We start from the raw sequence: 17,796 nt of genomic DNA on the forward strand, positions 1-17,796 counted from the left end.
CTTAATTTGTCCTGCCAGTTTCATAATCATCAGAAGATTTTTAACACTTCTCGGAATAACATAAAGGATCTCTGTTCCCTGTTTTGATTCATGGCTTCAGTGTTTACCTGTGTGCAGCGCTCTTTGCCCAGCTGTCGCTCTCTCTTTTTCTCTCTCACCGTGGTTGTTTTACGTTTCTATTTCACCGTTACAGAACTCAGAGGCTGGAGCAAGTTCAGAACGTCCTCTTGGAAGAGATCCACAAATTGGAGCAGGGCGACAGTATGCTGAAAAGCATGGAGAAAGACCTGACTGTGAGTCGCTCTGCCTATTTACACACACACACACGCTCCCTCACACATACTCACTAGTTGTGTTTGAAGAGAAGGTGGAAAGTAATATTGTTCAAACAAAATATGTCCCCTGTTAGAATCTAAATGTGATGTGTTGTTGATGTTGATCTGACCAGTGTCTGATCATGTCTGTTGTCTCACAGAGTTACTGGAAAAAGCAGGCTGTGGCGTTCCATTCTTACCAGGAGCAGGAAACCAGGAGGTGAAACTTGGGACTTTGTGTTTCTGTTTGTGAGCACTGAAAGAGCCGGGTTGTTTGTTTGACGCTGTGTTCCTGACACACTGATCACTGCGGCTCCCACAGGCCTAAAACCCACTGTGTACAAGGTTGAATAGCACACTTTATTCTGAGAAACAAGCTTAGCAGGAAATTAACTTATTCCTCAGGCTTATCACCATAATCTAGATATGCACCCTACAGCACCAGCTATTTTTACACAGTGCTTCTTCATATGACTAAGTTGAGTTCACTGATGTTTATTCAGGAAGCTTTGCCCAGATATTATCTAAAGGGTCGTTTTGGCTGTAATAACCAGTCACAGTTCATGTTAATGACAAAAATATAGATTAGAACAGCCTTTGAAAATGAATAGACGTCCATGAAAGTGCTTGATTTTTTGTTGAAATGTTTCACCTCCCTTCATTACCATGTACAATATAAGTGGACTGTAAAAAAAATCAGGATGTTTAGAATCCATTATCTTTTTCTTCATCTCCCATCCCTGCTAATGTCATTTATAGAAAAGAACTCCCACATTTTGTTTTTGTTTTTTGCAGATATTGTATTTGGCATAGTACATATTGCTGGGTCGTTCCATCTTGACTTAACCTGCAGTCACATAAATGCCCAAAACTGGAGAATTTACTTTATAGTCTTGATCAGATCCGTGCTTTCCCAGTTCCAACAGACTTTGTTGTTGGCTCTCTGTCTTACTAACACTGTTAGAAATAATGTATGTCCACTGACACTCTCAGTGGTGGACTTATTTATTTATGAGATATACCATGATATACATCAAATACAACTTGGGCTACTTGGGTCAACTTCTTATTCCCGGGGCCCTTTACTCAGGCCCCCTGCTCAAAAAAATATAGAATAAAAGTATATCTTTGCAATATAAAGTTAATACTTGTGAGATTTCTGCAGAGGTTTAAGCATCAGTGTAGATGTTACGCTTGCACTTATCAAGTACTATAATTTTGACAATTAAACCAGAAGTGCACTTACAAATAGTGCATTCAGTGTCGCCATACAACAGGCAAGACGTGGATGTGTTAATTTCTGCTTTCACCCTCACCTTGTGTGCGTGTCTCCTTCCTTCCTTCCTTCCAGAAACGACACCCTGAAGAAAGCCCTGCAGAGCAACACGTGTCACAGCTTGGAGTACGAGCAGAGAATATTCACCTCCCAGGTCTGACTTGATTTTCACAGCCAACGTCTAAATATTCGCTTCAAATGTGTTGCACGTGTCATAGACCTCAAACTAGTGCTGTAAATCCTGAGCTCAGGTAGCTTTGAAAGAATATTCCATTCTTTTTTTTCTTTTTTAAATAGAACGTGTCACCTCTGCCTGTCAGCCTGTCTGTCCGATCATTTTTTTGCTGAGTGGCCTCTACAACATTTTGCTTAGCTCATTGTCTCGTGTGTCAGCTCGCGCCCTGCTCGACCCAACTGTCACATTCTGCGTCCTCACCCCTGAAACCCCCCACTGCTCTGCCCACTGTTTTCAGATGTGCCTGATAAGAAAGGACATGAAGTCAGTTCAGGACAGACTCCTGAGTGAGATGGTGAGTTGACCCGACACGGGTTGTGTGGACTAGACGTGAGCCATTACACTGTCCTTTCTCTGTCTTTTTATTTCGTGTCCTTCACGCAGAACAGAGCTCCATTGAAAGCCAGTACATAACATACAGTCCTGAGAGACTCCTGGTGTGACTCAGGTGGTGTTGTGTAATAAGTGTCTCTCCTGAATGTTCCTTTGTGATTTTGTTCCTTTTTATAGCAGGAGGGGGAGATCCAGAGTGTGAAGAAAGGTCTGCATGCGTTGTTCTTCCCTGATGCAGCCAGGTTTTGAGTTGAGCAAATGTCCCCGTCAGGTCTCTACGCTATTTACAAGGCTGTGTGTTACACAACACAGTGTGAATTGTGTTGTGTGGTGACGTGTTTGACCGAGGGGTCGATTTCTCCAGGTTCTGCTTTTATTGTTTGTTAATGAATTTGGTGGACCTGGACGTGTTGTTGCTATATGATTGTTTCAATGTTATTTTGATACATTCAATCATTTTTTAAGTGTTCTTTGAAAGTAAGCCCAAGCTTTTTTTTTGATGTCTTTCATTTTTTATTTATTCCTGTAGGTTAGTTATGTGCTGAAAATGTCATTGTAAGTGTTAATGATTGTTTTTAAATGCCTCAACCTGAGTCTTAATTGAAAATAAAAGTTGTTTAAAAAGCAGAGAAGCAATTGTTTTAAAAAAGACCTTGTATTTTGAAGACAAGTAGTGCTTACAAAGGTATTTCTCTTTTCAGTGAAGACATTGACGGCCCCATTCATATTGACATACTGTATGTACAGTTGATATCAAATTCAGTCCCAGTACCACCTCCTCCAGACTGCACAGTCTTTACACAGTCAAAGTGACACATTATTCATCAGCTAACAAAAGGTGAAACTGGTCACATGCACAACTTCTTCCCACCACACGGGATTCCCACCGCCTTGTCAAAGGAGTCCATGTAATAGTACAAAAACAACACTGACTAAATGACAAGATTGTTTTTTTCCCCCTCCACTCTCATCCAGAGAGTCTGAGGCTCCGCCAAAGTCCAGCTTCCATGTGGCGACGTCCCGCGGCCTCCAAGACACACTGCCGCTACCGTTACTGCCATCCTCTCTCCCACACCCGAGCGCTCAGGCCGACGGTGTGATCGTCAGGGGTGCGCTGGAAGAATGTTGAAGACGCGCTGGAGGCGAAAAAAGGGCTTCAGGCTCTTTGAACTGTCGCCGCTGAGCGGAGACATAGAAAAACCTCCAAGCTCAGCATTTCTTCACAGAAGAAACTCCCAGCCCTCATGGCCGGTGGAACCTGAGGAGACGACAAACCAGAGTAGCGTATTGTGAGAGTGGAAGGTGCCTTTGTCATCCTACCCAGCTATAAATGCCGCTATTAATCAGTTCTGCCGGGCTATTTTAGCACAGCCATTAAATGTGGAGGGAGCTGGACGTAAAGCATGTCCCCATCCTCCCTCTGGGTCACTGTCAGAACACACCACGAGGACCCCTGCTTTCCAAACAAGCTTAACCAAGGACACAGCGGCATTTTATCATCTCTCTGTCTGCCCTGACAGTGCAAGCTCCCCAGAGGACAACCTCCCCCCCTAACCCCCCGCATTCACTTCCACTGCCATCTATCTTTAGCTCCTCGACGCTCTCTCAGTGAGCAAGGAGAGCTAAATTTAGAACTGCTGCTGCCCGGAATAGAGCGGGCATGCGTTGCTACCCACAGACATGCACCTTAGAACACTAACCTCGTTAGGTGTTTGCTCGAGGCGTGCACTTCCATCTCGGTGCTTTTGAATTCGTTCAGCTCTTTTCGGATTGCAGCCTGCGGAGGGGGGGGGGGGGGGGGGGGGGGGGGGGGGGGGGGGGGGGGGGGGGGGGGGGGGGGGGGGGGGGGGGGGGGGGGGGGGGGGGAGAAGAAAAAAACCACAAACGTCATTAGTGCGTCCACTAAGTGCGTCCTGAGCCATCGGGCCGCTGCAGCCTCTGAACAGCAACGACGTGACAGCAGGAGGGGGAAAAAAATATTATAGAGCTTAGAAAAAAGAAAAAACGGGATTTGTAGCAACATGCGATGCTGATGAGTAACGAGTATTTTAAAAGTGTCATACGCCAAATGTTAAGACACTATAAACATAAGCAAGAGCAATAACACAATGACAGTGGAAACCTCCAACACGTCACTTAATGTCAAAACGAATACGAGCTCCTTGGCTCGTGATCTAATCATATCGGAGGCTGTTTCCCTTAACACCTCGAACACAAAGCAACTCCATCACGCTGTTGGTGAGGAGCTGACACCAACTGAGCTTTGTGAAACACTGCCTGGAAATATGTAGTGAAGTCTTGAAGGCCCAATTGTCCCAATGAGCTATAGGTCTTAGATCTTGGGAATTTGTGTTGTTGTTGTCACATTGGCCTAGATTTTGATTTGGTGTCGCATCCAAGAGATGAAATGAAAAACGGTATCTGTTTTCCTCACACACCTTATCTGCCGCTGAGAGCCGGGTCCAGGGCTTGTCGGCTCTCCTGTCGTAGTCCTGAGCTTTGGCCACCTCCACGTAGTCACTGAAGCGGATCAGAATCTTTCTGTCCCGCAGTTCGTCCACCGTGGGCCGCTGGTTGAGCTGAGACACACAGGGAGTGGGACACAAACACTTTACCGCCGGCTGTCGTCGAGTCACGACTCAAACTCAGATAAGATGTGGGTGATGTTGATTAGGTGCCTGTTCACAAATACTTGTCAATATATTGAAAATCCTCAGTTCATGTACCTTCCTGTTGAGCCGCTGTTTGATCTCCCTCCTCTCCTCCTGCTCCGTCTGGTCATTTCTCTCTGAAAGAAAAGAAAAAACTCATTCGAAAATCCATACACGAGATCAACAGGTAGAACAACATCACAGCATCTTATTTCATTCTCACACATTCTCCATGTAAACTGATGCGGTGACAACTAAAGGAAAAACATCTCTCTCTCTCGCTATAAATACATACATACACACAAAGTGCAAGTTCATCCAGTTCATGCACAGGTTCATCTCTGCACGGCTCCACACAGTGCAGGGAGGCGATGTGCAGTCATGCGCCTTTTGGCTCCTGAATTATGTACAACACTGGGCAATCTGTGCAATTATTCATGCACCCCCCCCCCCCCCCCCCCCCCCCCCCCCCGTGTTTTTAGTGTGTTATTTGTATTATTATTACTATAAGACCTTACTTATTATCATTGTATAACATTGTGAGTGTTAGGGTTCAGGTTGTAGTTTGGAGTGTTGCAACTCACGTTTGAGGATGTTCCGACTCTCCAGCTCCTCCACGTTCGGCCTCTGGCTCAGTCTCCTGCGGAGAAACACCAGAACCACGTTTTGAACCATTGTGACTCGACTGGTCCCTTCTCCTCTCCTCTCCTCTCCTGACTCCTCTCCTCCTTAAACCGGCTCTAGTTTGTCCGCCGCGCGCGTTCTCGACAGGAATCCCCTATGTCTCCATCGCGCGTCCAGACCGCGGCCGTGCTGCTTCGGCGGAGGCGCGACCCGCATCTGGACCAGAGGAGGAGGAGGAGGAGGAGGAGGAGGGAGCCCCGCGACGCTCTCGGTTGGATTATTGTCCGACAGCGAGACGCTGCATTCCGGGTGCAGTTGTCCGTGTGGCCGAGAGATGTGCAGCAGCAGCAGCAGCAGCAGCAGCAGCAGCAGCGAGTCCTCCGCTTATGAACCGTGTCGTGACGGGCTGCTCCCCCAGTCTCCCTGGTTACTACATGCATCATTTGCAGAGGGGGGCGGAGCCTATCGGGCTCCCACTCGAGGCATCCCCAGCCTCCCCCTGCTCTACACTGGGCCACTGGCACACTCACATCACCCGTGTTGTTGCAACAGCTCATCTTATTTCTAGTCACGTAAAAGAGACCTCTTTATTTCGTTGGAGGGGAAAAAAAATATCTATCTCCAACACTACACTCCATATATTAAAAAACACTATAGCCTACTGATGTAATACAAATCCAATCTCCTCTTTGACCAAGTTTATAGCGAAGCCACATGATATAGTCACATGTGTGTCGAGCTGTCGCGGCCCCTTCGCCATCAAAGCTTCCAAAAGGTCTCCAAATTCCAATGTTGTTTTTTTTTTTTTTAATCTTCCCAGAAACCCCCTGTGCGTGTGAACTATTCATACTTTGAATGAATAATAAATGTGAGCCGCACAACACGGCTGAGCTCCAGACGGCCCAAAGCGCACCTCCAGAGGTGGAAAGGACAGAGAAGGGCAGAATGCCACCGCGCAGCGGGACTCTCTTTATCCCCCTCCGCCCAAGTCGACTTTATAGTTCTGTCCTGGGCAAAGATCAAAGTTAGGTCACCGTCACTGATGCCCAGACGCAAAGCTGTCCAATGTGGACGTGCAGGCCTCTGCGCTGACGGACACTGGACATGTCTCTTTTTTTGGTCTCCTAGACCCTGTTCGTATGATGAGAGCGGGCTACGGACCGGCTTGTGGAACAACAGACGCCACCGTCCACGCAGAAAAGGCATCAGATGCGGTATGTGCAGTGACAAGCGTTCATCTCAGGCCCGTTGTGTGCATGTCTTTTACTTAAAGGGGCAGTAAGGGATTGTGAAGCAAAACACGTTTGGGAAAATTCAGCAAATATTTCCTCGCGGTCCGCTAGCTGTCGGCTCTGTGTGTGCGGCGGGGAAAAAATTCTGGGTTTTCGGCTCAGCCCAGGCGGCGTAAATCGAAAAACAAAAAAAAATGGTGCGGACCGCACCACACGACCCCTGCGAGCAGTTTGTAAACTACGCCCGTCGAAACCTCATAGCTGTGCTGGCGCGGGCGTCGCCGGTCGGTCTCCCACACCGAGGACTCGGGCTCGCGTCCCGGCCTTTCTCCAGAATCGCCCACTGCCCCTTTCAGTGAAACAACACCGGCGGAAGACAGAGAAAGCGGTGAGTACCAGTGCCTCATGTTTATTTTTAACCCCTCACAAACAGTGTTTATGATCGATACTGTGCAGCAGGAGAATGAGCACATGCAAGCAAATCGGTCTTAGTCAATTAACATGCGTGTGACTGGGAATCCAGAAACCAGCATAAGGAATAATTCAATAGTTTGACTTCCCATGTGGATTCTCTTCTGAGGAATAACATCAGAAACGGAGCGCGCACACTGGGAAAGTCGAGGTGTAGGGATTTGATCAGTTCATTCCCTTTTGCAGCCTTTACAGAACAGGACCTGGGTTCCTGTTGTTGTCGTTCTCGTACTTCCGTCTCCTCTGCAACGTTCCCATTTTGATGAAACCAGTTTTACTTCAAATCAGACATGTCTCACTCTGATGCCACAAGATCTCATCGACAGCACAAACAGAGTCGATTCTGTTGCCTCACGACTCCTCGGCGAACGAACCCCGGGGCCGGGCTCAGACAGTGTTACATTTTAAACAGATGAAACAGAAAATCACTTCAGAAGCCCCATGCGAATAGAAGCATCCACTGTATTATTGACCTGTTCGCTGTGTTGCCTGGCAACGGCTCCCAGTATCTTCGAGACAATAGAGTCCTCCCGCAGAAAAGTCCCACTTCTCCCTAGCAACACACTAATGGGGGATTTCACTACAGGGCGGCGTTTGCTTTACAGGGAATCGGAGGCTATTTTTAGAAACAGACTGCCCACCTCTTTTTCTTCTTATAACGCTGAATAAATCAGAGCTCACTGTGAATATTAAAACTATTTTGGTAAGAAAAGACAGATTTTATCCACCGTGAGGTTTATCTGTGTACCGAGAACATCGCGGTACACGAGGCGACACACTGACTCACTGCACCACTCTCTCACCCTCCTTCTGGCACACACCCAGGTTCGGGAAACTATATTGCAGAGATAGGATTGGTGAGGGGGTAAACCCCCAGAATACCACGATGACGCACAGACGCCTGACGACAAAGGGGTTTCCATTCGCCGCTCAGGCTGCTCCCCGCAAACAAAATGAGTTAGAAAGGGAAATCTAACTCTGCCGAGGAGGGAGTGAACGTTTTAAACAAGAGAAAGAGAAACCAACGGGTGGGTGGCGGGGGCTCTCAGTCTTGGATTTCAGACTTCAGATGCCAACGGCTCCAAGGAGCCTATAGAAACACACTCGCATTATTATTTCTGCTGATATAACTCCCCGACAAACACATTTGTGGAGAGATGGGAGATGCATTATTGAACAGCGTCGCGCACTAAGACTAGAAGCAGCAGAGAGCGGCTGTGTGGAAAAAAAGAAAAGAAAAGACAATGAGCCAGGTGGGGGAATCTAAAGATAGAAAGCTCATCTGTCACTGACACAGTGGACGGACAAGGTGTCGTTATCCGCCCTGAGTCCTCCTGATGGTATCTTCCGCCTGATTAGCGGCAAAATGTAATAGTAGATTTTGATTGTGAGCTTCTTGGTAGAATGAAGAAGAAAAGAAAAAAAAACCAGAGAGAGAAAGCAAATCTGAAATGGGAGTCACCCAGTGAAGATCCAGAGGAGTGCGTGTGTGATGGATTGTTTTGTGATCCGGTACGCATGCCCAGGGGAAATGAGGCCCCCTTTTTTTTTTTCTTCCTTTTCCTCCGATAAGTCTGCCCTCCTCTTCACCATTCTGAGCTATATTTAGCAAATACCCCCCCCCCCCCCCTACACACACACACACTCCCACCACCCCCGAACAAATGGTGCAGTATGCCATCAGTACATTGTACTGTAGGATGGAAACACTGAAGTCATAGTATTATGACCTGCAGCAATGAGAACTTTGCACTTCACAGAAGCGATAACCCCGGACCAACCGAAGCACCAGAATAGAACAGCAGATTTTTTTTTTGTGTGTGTGTGTGTGGATAAAACGTGCACAGCTGTTTGAAACCTTTTTCTTTTTCCTTCAGAATTGTCAGCACAAAGTGCACAAAAACAAAGCTGCTTTGTGAAACTGTGTTGATCCCTCTGAGTTCATGAATCTCTTCGGGACTGTTTAAGCCATTTAAACGGTTATTAATCTTTTGATCCGAGCGCAGTGTGGGGGAGCTGGGTCTTTGTCGAACGGGCAGCTTCTCTCGCTGCCGTGCTACAAGTGGAACCTCCCTGTCTTCAAAACAACGATCCTAGTAGCTCTTATGCAAGCTGCGGTCATGCTCCGTTCCCCAAACTTTACAGAAGCCGTGTGCCTACAAACCTCATTTTTCTTCTTGTTTTCAAATTACATATAAAACATTTTCCTTCCCGTCAATCTAACAATAGATGGGGAAGGCAGTATTCTTAGCTGCCTCTCACAGACAGGCGATAGATCTTGTTCTGCAGAACGTGTGGGCGGCGCTCTGTGCTCGGCTGCGAGGTCTTGCACAGCGTGGTTATGTAACGCCGTGGTGTGCCCCCTTTTGATGCACTGGTGTTAAAGAACTGTGATACATATTGTGCACAAGCCTGCTGCTGTCAGTAAGTTTCTCAGTTGTACTAGAAAAAACGCCATTTCTAATAATGTCCCGGCACAGGGTGGGAAGCACAACGTGTCTCGTACAAAGAGATTCCCTGGAAGCGGCGTCCGTCTGTACTTGTTGCGCTCCTGCAAATGTTCCTTTTAAAATAAAGCATCAAGGAATTTACTGAACATGTGCATGTATCTTGTGCCAAAAATATTTCCATTTGGCCTCTCAGTGGTTTGAGTAGATAGCTCACCTTCCCCACATGTGCTTAATGCTTTTAGTTAAAATGGTTACAGCGGCTGCTAGGGCGGAATATAGAACAGTCCGGGAATTGGCCCTGAGTAGCAAAGATTACACCAACATCAGGTTCCTCTGAGCAGTTAGTGATTAAATCAAGTCTGTGCAACACAATCAGATAATCTGTTTAAATCTCACATTCACATACTTTTTTATGCAACTGATGTAATTACGTATATACTGTAGTTGTTCCCTGCACAAAGGCCTTTGCCCATGTCACGGGTTGCACCACAAACAGCATGCAAATCATTAATCAACTGAAGAATGTGTGTAAATTGGAAGAAATTCTCTCACTGATGTTTTTAAAACATTTCGTATTTCTATGACAGCCTGATATTCAACAATGACCAATGTTACCGTCCCTTGTTGTCACTTCAACCATACATGTGGCGACGTAAAGAAGATTTTTCGTTGCTTACTTGGCCAGTTTCATTTCGATCTGCTGGCGTATTTCCTGGCGTTCCTGGTCGCTCCGTACTGGGAAGATGTTCCTGTCTTCTAACTCCTGCTTGCTGGGCCTGTTTCGTAGCTTGACAGCCAGCAACTCCTTCCTCAGCCTGCGAGGAAGTGTGCCTGCAACCACGCATACGCGCATTAACACAGGAAACTCATTTCTAACTAACTTATTATTAGCTTTGTATAGACCTTCATTCGAATATTCTCCCTTGACTTAAACTGACAACATGCAGAGACATACTGTAATTGAATGAAGCCTCCCAATGCCCAAAAAATGCCACTCCCTGCCAAACTGAAAACCTATAGGGCCATTTAGTATCCAGGATAGGAGGGCTGGATGGTCTTCATTTGCTTCACTGCTATCCCAGTACGGATGTTACCTCATTCAAATTACAGATGTCCAGGACTCTAATTATTACATTTCAAATTCAATACGTACAGCGCAGAGCCCAAAACAAAAATGAAGGATTGTTCAAACGTCCAGATGTTTACAGGCAACACTTTAATTCACACTCTGTCAAGCTCCGCGACCCACCGGAGATGACGGAGTCATTCCAGCCGTCCAGGTCGTTGGGGAGGCCTGAGCTGTTGGAGAAGCACTGGTCCAGCCGCACGTTCTCCTTGTTCTCCTCTGCCTCCTTCTTGGGCCAGTCAGACCCTCTGCCACCCACGCAGCCGCCCACAAAAGATAGCGTGTGCTGGTTCTCGGAGCTGCAGGAGCGGGAGAGACGCCCGTCGGAGCACCACAGCCGCGGGGGTGAGCCCTGCTCACACCCCTCATGGACGCTGAGGGGACAAACGCAGGGTAAACGAGGATGGCCTTGGATGAAGGTGAGACAAACATCCAGATTTTAAAAAATAGATTTTCTTTTCATTTGTTAGAAATTGTATTGTTAGAAATTGGAGATTTGAGAGCAAACTTCATTTTAGTCATCATCATATCCTATCAAAAACTATTTTGAACAAAACAAAATATCGTTTTTTTCACCGTCCCAGGGCTTCTGAGTGTGGAGGCTTACGTAAACACAAAATGTACGGGGTCAACCCGGGGTCTCACCTCTCCTGCCTGTTCTTGGAAGCGAACGCTCTCTGCAGTTCCTCCATGATGCAGCTAGGGGGCATGGGGGGATGAATCATATTGCCTAGATGTGGGGACCCTGAGGTGTTGGCCAGTGGCCCTCGTAGCGGCAGGGTCATGGAAGCCATGCTTTCCGTGGCCCTGGGTGGAGGCTCCTTGGGGAGGTAGGAGTTGGGCAGGTGAGCGGGGAGCGACACAGGCCCTGAGTCTGAGAGCGAGAGGTGATGAGAGGAAAACCGGAGGTGAACAAACGTAATCTCCACCCTCTGCCATTTTCTAATCTGCAGAGTAGACTGAAGTTTATTTTCAGATGCTGAGCTGAAGTTTGGGAAAAGCAAACCTCTTTGTTGTTTGTGTCGCCCGAGACCCAGAAGAGCAGCTTCAGTGCATCTTTGCATTAACTCAGACAAAGTAACTGAGTACTGTATTTGAGAACACTTGTTCGATTTTTTTTACCGCACAACCTCGTACTACTAATCCACATTTCAGAGGGAGATATTGTACTTTTTACTCCAGCACATTTGTTTCGAAGTTACACAATTCAGATTAAGCTATGACATAATAATACAACAGACTTCCCAAGCCTTTGGACTTGAGTCTCTTAGAGTAAAACAGGGTGTAGTTGGGGGGATCCTCCAATACTTCACGAAAAAGCAAAGGTTAGAGGAAAGTCCACAAAAATAACAGTAACCCTTCACTTTAAATATTTCAAGGCCTCTTGTATTCCCATAATTGTTATACATCTGCATTATTACCCACCTGTAACTGAGCAGAAACAGATGTTATGCAGCCAGCCAGTGACTTAAAATTTTCAGATAGAAATGTTAATTCCTTAACCATACTACACTCACCATCTCCAGTACTCAGCTGAGGCAACAGTTTCGGAGGTACTTGTGGTGGGGAAGGTTTCGGGGGAATCTCCTCCTCTGGTCTCTCTTCCATCTGGTCGCCCATGTCCTGCAGCCCCTCGGGTAAATCTCCGGCAGGATGCACCTTCTCCTCTCCCTCCTCCTCCGGCAGCGGTACATCGTCCTCCACTCGTTCACAGTCCTGGAGCGGGGCGGCTGCTGGACGACATTGATGAAGCGGAACAAAGCATGTTCACACATTAATGAGTGAAAACAACATGCAATGCCACTTTTAAGCTGACGGCCGCTGGTGGAAACATCACATTACGCCGATTTTGCGGTCGCTTTTGTCCAAAGCGACTTGCAACCATCAACTTTTTGACACATTTCAGAGGTAGGCAGGTAGCATTAGCCCTGCCTATGGGACCACACTGGATTTAAGCCATGCACTGACTAGGAATCAAACCCTGACCTTCGGTACAAAAGTCAGCGGTGTAACCCAATGATCTATACCGGCTGTAAAGTAGTATGTCACAGAGCAGCGAGGTTAAAACTGGTGAGTAAAAGGAGAGGAGGTTTCAGCTGACTGAGAATATAAACCTGGGAGTAATTATTGAAATGTAAGTTACAGAAGCTGCTTTTTTTTTTAAATAAATAAAAATATCCCAAAATTAAAAATAGACATGCAAGTTGCACCGTTTACAGTTTGTAAAATACACTGTACTGTACTAACTCGACTGTGAGAGTCGAGGCAAAGAACGTCATTGAATAGTCTTTGGTGCCCTCTAATGGTGCAGATGTAGAACATTGGTTCAGAGACAAACGGCTCCATTATTGTGTGATTACAGCAATTCAACAAACACACACATGTATAATTTGAGGTTTTAATATAAGAGTCCTCCATCCCGATTCAAATTATTTTCAAGCGTTTTATTCGCAAATTGATAACAGCAATTTCATTCACTCTCATATTGATCTTAATATAAAGCCGAGGCGAAGACACCCAGCTATTTCACGAATCTGTTTCCCTCCCTAATATGTTGAATTTGCTTTTGCAGCTCTATGACGTCCATTGATAAGTTGACTCTGAGGACGGGGAGGGTCTGTCTGTCCTGTACCTGAGGGGGGAGGCTCCTCCTCAGGACCAAGGTATTCCACACTGCTGACCGTGAGGTTTGGGTTATAAGGTCCCCCAAATCCTCCAAGCAGGACCGAGTCGTCCGAGCAGCAGCCCCGGGTGGGAGAGTTGGGGTCGTGGCACAGTAGACCACTGGATAATGCTACATCTGTGGGAGGACAAGGGGAGAGAAGTGTGTGAAGCTGCACACGATTCCTGTGCCGTGCATGAACATGATTATGTGGCACATTATTGTGAATTATCTCCAGTGGTGGAAAGTAATTTTGGATATTGAATTCTATTTCTATTACTCTTCTTTTTTTCAGACAGCTCATTAAATATATTTACAATAAAACAGCATTTTAGGGGCCATCTTGCCTTTACTGTGAGCATTGCCTATTCAATGTAATTAATAATTGCTCTGCTCAATTGTTCAATGTTCTGGACGTATTTACAGAATCACAATTACAGAGTCATTTAACCATCTGGATGAAAGAAGACCCCATTGTGTTTGCACATGATAAAAAACCCTTTTAACCAGCTGCAGTTATGTTTCCCTAATCACGTTTTTTTTGTGATTTTATTTAGGCAAACTGACTGTTATGTTATTGCTGTTTTATTACGATTTTTTTGCAGATCACAAGGAATGTCAGACACAAGAATAAAGTTCATCAAACTTAAATTAGGTTGTTGTTGTTTTTAAATATCTGGTTTGCCATATTGTGGTATATTTTTATATTGGCAAAATATTCTCATTGATCTTGTGATACTGGTGTCACCCCAGCCCTCATAAAAATCTAATATCACCCATTTCTACAACATTAAGATTTGAAACGTGTCTGTAAATGCCACACCAGCGAGCAGTAACTGTTCCTTCTTAGAACTTAAGATGTACAACGTCATAAGGAGAAACCTAAGTCATAAAAAAAGTTTACACAATATTGTGTTGCTCATTTTTGTGGATGGGGCAACATAAAATGTAGAAAAAACACTTCCCTAGAGTGATTATAAAATGAGGTCTGACTTAATTCAAATGGTTGATGCTCCGTTGGCCACATCTTTTCACCACACCCTGTCATTATCTCCCCCTAACCTAATTCATTAGATGGGACGAGGAGAAGTGTGAGCGAGTGCATCTGTTTTATGGAACCTGGGGGTCTGCAGCCTCCCACCATTCATCCCACCCTGCGTTGTACCTGTGGAACTCTGCTTGAGCTTCTCATTTTTCTTTTTCCTCCACTTCCAGGGCTTGAAGATGCGCCCCAGCGTGGCCAGCTTGCTGTTCCTCCGGATGGGTGGCGTGTGGACCCCGCTCACCAGGCAACCCGTCCTCAGCACCCTCTGCTGGTCCACCAACTCTACTGCAGAGACGGTGGAGACGGAGGAGAAGCCCAAGATAGGTGCCCAAGAGTTTTGTGTTTTTTTTACAGGGGGAGAAATCAGGGTGAGGACAGAATGGGAGAGGTGTGGACAGACGGTGCAAAGGGCAGACAGTGTTTTTTGCAGTATGGAGTCGGGGATACAGGGATGGAGAAAAATCCCCGGACGTGCAGAATTTAAAGGGAGAGAGAAAAAGAGGGACAGAGAAGGAAGAACACAATTAGTATCGTCACCTTAGTGAGTGGACCACGATTGACTCCACGTGCTGTGAACAGATTGAATTACCGAGACTAATTTGACGAAGGCACACTTCCTCATGGCTGTTATGTTCCTGTGAATCTCCGCTGTCCGAGCAAAGCGTCATGTAGCGAAAATAAATATCTCTCACAGTCCAAATGTGGAGGGAACATGAGCGTGCGCGCGCACACACACACACACAGAGAAGAACAACAGGTGGGCCAGCATCACCGCTTTCCCAGAAACACCATCAGACGAGGCTGCCTGGTAAAACAGGTGCGTTTTAACGTGTGAACCTTTTATGTATTGATACCTACATGCATTAATATCATCTGCACCAGCTCTTACACAACATAATGTAATGTACGTCTCCTCGGTGATCCATGTTCTCAGGAGGAGCAAATGCTGCCTCTCTATCGCAGTGTGTTCTATGATGCCACAGTACAGAATCTCATTGCAGGTACAGTTAATGTTTGTGATTTGTGACTTTTTTGTGACTTTTTTGTGTTCATGTCTGTCTGTTTCTGTGTATGTATGTATGAAGATGGTGGAATCACATGCCCTCACGTCATATTATAACTTATTCTTTTCATATATGAAATGCAAATAAAAATCCATGACAATTTAAAAGCACACAGATAGCAGTACACACTGCACATCAGAACAGGAGCGACCTGATACTGCTGAACAAAGAAAGAAACATCTTTTTTGTAAAAAAACAAAAAGACCCAAAAGAAAATATGCGGAACATAGTCACAACAATAACTAAAACAAAACTGCATATAGCTGAAATTTAACAAATGAGAGACCGTATGTAGTCATCTATAGAGTGCAATCCATGATATAATCCACAGAGAACCCTTTTTCTCTGATTAAAGGATATAAATTATATCAGTGAATGATGACTGTGACTCATATCAAGCAAAGTGTGGGTCTGCAGATCCATGTGCGCACGCTGCTGCTGGATTGCCCGCATCTAGTCACAAAGAGAGCCGAGGAAGAGGAAATGCACAATAAATGGCATGTATTTTTTAAAAATACATACGTCAATGTGACAAAAAACAAACTAAATCTTCCTTCAGGAGGCCTGATATCTTTGTTCAAATATTCAGCTGAGGGATTTGTGATGGGGGAGGTTGGGGAAGAGGAAGAGGAGGAGGAGGGGGTGCAGGGGGGTTCGGGGTGTGATGTAGAGTACAGTGATGGAGGAGGGGGGATACAGCTGACTCCATTTCTTTTTCTTTTTTCTTTTCTTTTGCAGGCCCCTGCTTCTTCCCTGAAGCACATGGCTAGGGAGCAGAAAGAGGATGGTGGTAGAGATTGGGGGGAGGAGAAGAGAAGATGGAAAAAGAAATGTGTTGAAAGAAGAAAAAGGAAGTGAGGAAAAAAGGGAGAGAATAGGCAAAAATTTAAGATGGCGGTGCGTGAACGGGGGTTTGCAAGCGACAAGAGGCAAAGAAGGAGAATGAAAAAGAAAAAAAGTATATAAGACAGAAAAGAAGAGTAGTACAGGAGAATAGATGAGATTAAAAAGAGGTCATTTCCAGTTGGGATTTTTGTCCCTTCAAGTCTCTGGAAACGGGTCAGTTGACCACGCACTCACTGTGTCATCATCACTACTGTCACACATTCAGCGTGGCAGACGTGGCGCCGCGCGCAGAATCCAGGTCAAGCTTGAAGGAAACACGCCGAGTCGCGCAGAGAGAAAAAAAAAAGCTTAAGCAAAGGGGAGGGGCAGTAAGAGGGGTAGAGGCGTCTGTGTGAGTGGAAGAGATAGAGAGAGAGAGTGTGTATGTGCATGTGGAGAAAGGGAGAGGAGGTGGGGTCAGGTCCGCTGCTGTTGCTATGGCGACCACTTCCAGATGCTGCCGCAGCAGTGGGAGCCAGCGGGAGGAGCGAGTCGGTCTGTAGCTTAGAGGAGAGGAGGAGAGCAAAGAGGAGAGGAGCCCCCTACACAGACACTGCCTTCCACATCTAAAGCCAGTGGCAGCACCCAGTGCATTATGGGTAGGGGGAGAAGCCACATGGAGGACGAGATCTGTCTGGATTTTGAAAGAGGGAAGGAGGTTGGAAGGAGGGGGGGGGGGGGGGGGGATTCCAGGGAAAAGAGGCAAGAAGGAGAGGTGGGAGGGGGCTGTTGCTATACGGAAGAGCTTGTAGGAGAATCGGGGCTCGTCCAATCACGGAGCAGCTATTCATAATGCATATCAAGTAACTTCATTTTTCATAGAATGGGTGGTTGATCAGAGAAAATGACAGGAGTCTGGGTACGAGCACAGGAATTAGGTGAACATACATGCATGCACAAGGAGATTTGGTTCATCCACTGGATGAGGACGTATCGAAATGTGTGTCAGATCAGCATGAATGGACTACATGCACCATGTGGCGATGGTCTGCGGTTCTAATTAATATACTAATGCAAATAGGATTTGTTAAATCCACATGTCACACTGATGCAGTGGACCAGCAGTTTGTTTGCTGTACGTCCACAGTCCTCTCCAACACAGGTCTGCACACAAGGGCGGTGTCACAACTTGAGACAACATGAAAGATTAAATCAGAATAAAAATAGTATATATTCTATAGAAACACTCAGCAATGCAGGCAAATGTAACCTGCCACTGCTCAACTTCATGCTGCATTAGTGCAGCGTGAACTCAGAAATGATTTAAGAGTGGAATTAATAAGTAGACTTTATGATAATGTGACTTGGCAAAAAAATAAAACAGAGCGCTGTGGTGTGCAACTAGGGACCACACCCCACTTAACCGGCACGTCAGCACATTCAGGAGCATAAGATCTCTCCCCACACGTACACGCCAACTATCCCCCT

At 46.1% G+C, this 17,796-nt stretch overlaps 2 protein-coding genes across 10 annotated transcripts in view; one reads left to right on the forward strand and one right to left on the reverse strand.

The window, feature by feature from the left end:
* Positions 1-2,790, forward strand: part of LOC118317303 (synaptonemal complex protein 2-like) — a 20,040-nt gene extending 17,250 nt beyond the window's left edge. For 6 of the 7 annotated variants that reach the window (XM_035645875.2, XM_047331140.1, XM_047331142.1 and 3 more), the window contains exons 41-45: positions 194-293; positions 476-534; positions 1,666-1,744; positions 2,064-2,120; positions 2,336-2,790. In XM_035645875.2, the coding sequence (XP_035501768.2) occupies positions 194-293; positions 476-534; positions 1,666-1,744; positions 2,064-2,120; positions 2,336-2,407 (367 nt within the window). In that variant the 3' untranslated portion in view covers positions 2,408-2,790. The remainder of the gene's footprint in view (positions 1-193; positions 294-475; positions 535-1,665; positions 1,745-2,063; positions 2,121-2,335) is intronic. The other variant, XM_047331145.1, reaches the window with a different exon arrangement.
* The window catches only part of phactr3a (phosphatase and actin regulator 3a), a 27,706-nt gene continuing 12,667 nt past the window's right edge, over positions 2,758-17,796 (reverse strand). The window contains exons 1-12 of one of the 3 annotated variants that reach the window (XM_047331147.1): positions 15,009-15,914; positions 14,540-14,704; positions 13,345-13,512; positions 12,230-12,445; positions 11,358-11,586; positions 10,836-11,086; positions 10,264-10,417; positions 5,394-5,449; positions 4,885-4,946; positions 4,597-4,737; positions 3,859-3,935; positions 2,758-3,416 (exon numbers count right to left, since the gene is read on the reverse strand). In XM_047331147.1, coding sequence (XP_047187103.1) covers positions 3,401-3,416; positions 3,859-3,935; positions 4,597-4,737; positions 4,885-4,946; positions 5,394-5,449; positions 10,264-10,417; positions 10,836-11,086; positions 11,358-11,586; positions 12,230-12,445; positions 13,345-13,512; positions 14,540-14,704; positions 15,009-15,087 — 1,614 coding nt within the window. In that variant the 5' untranslated portion in view covers positions 15,088-15,914 and the 3' untranslated portion in view covers positions 2,758-3,400. Of the gene's footprint in view, positions 3,417-3,858; positions 3,936-4,596; positions 4,738-4,884; positions 4,947-5,393; positions 5,450-10,263; positions 10,418-10,835; positions 11,087-11,357; positions 11,587-12,229; positions 12,446-13,344; positions 13,513-14,539; positions 14,705-15,008; positions 15,915-17,796 lie in introns of those variants that run through there. The other 2 variants (XM_047331146.1, XM_035645877.2) reach the window with 2 other exon arrangements.

This window comes from Scophthalmus maximus, chromosome 3 (assembly GCF_022379125.1).
Source record: "Scophthalmus maximus strain ysfricsl-2021 chromosome 3, ASM2237912v1, whole genome shotgun sequence".
In the NCBI taxonomy this organism is placed as follows: Eukaryota; Metazoa; Chordata; class Actinopteri; order Pleuronectiformes; family Scophthalmidae; genus Scophthalmus; species Scophthalmus maximus.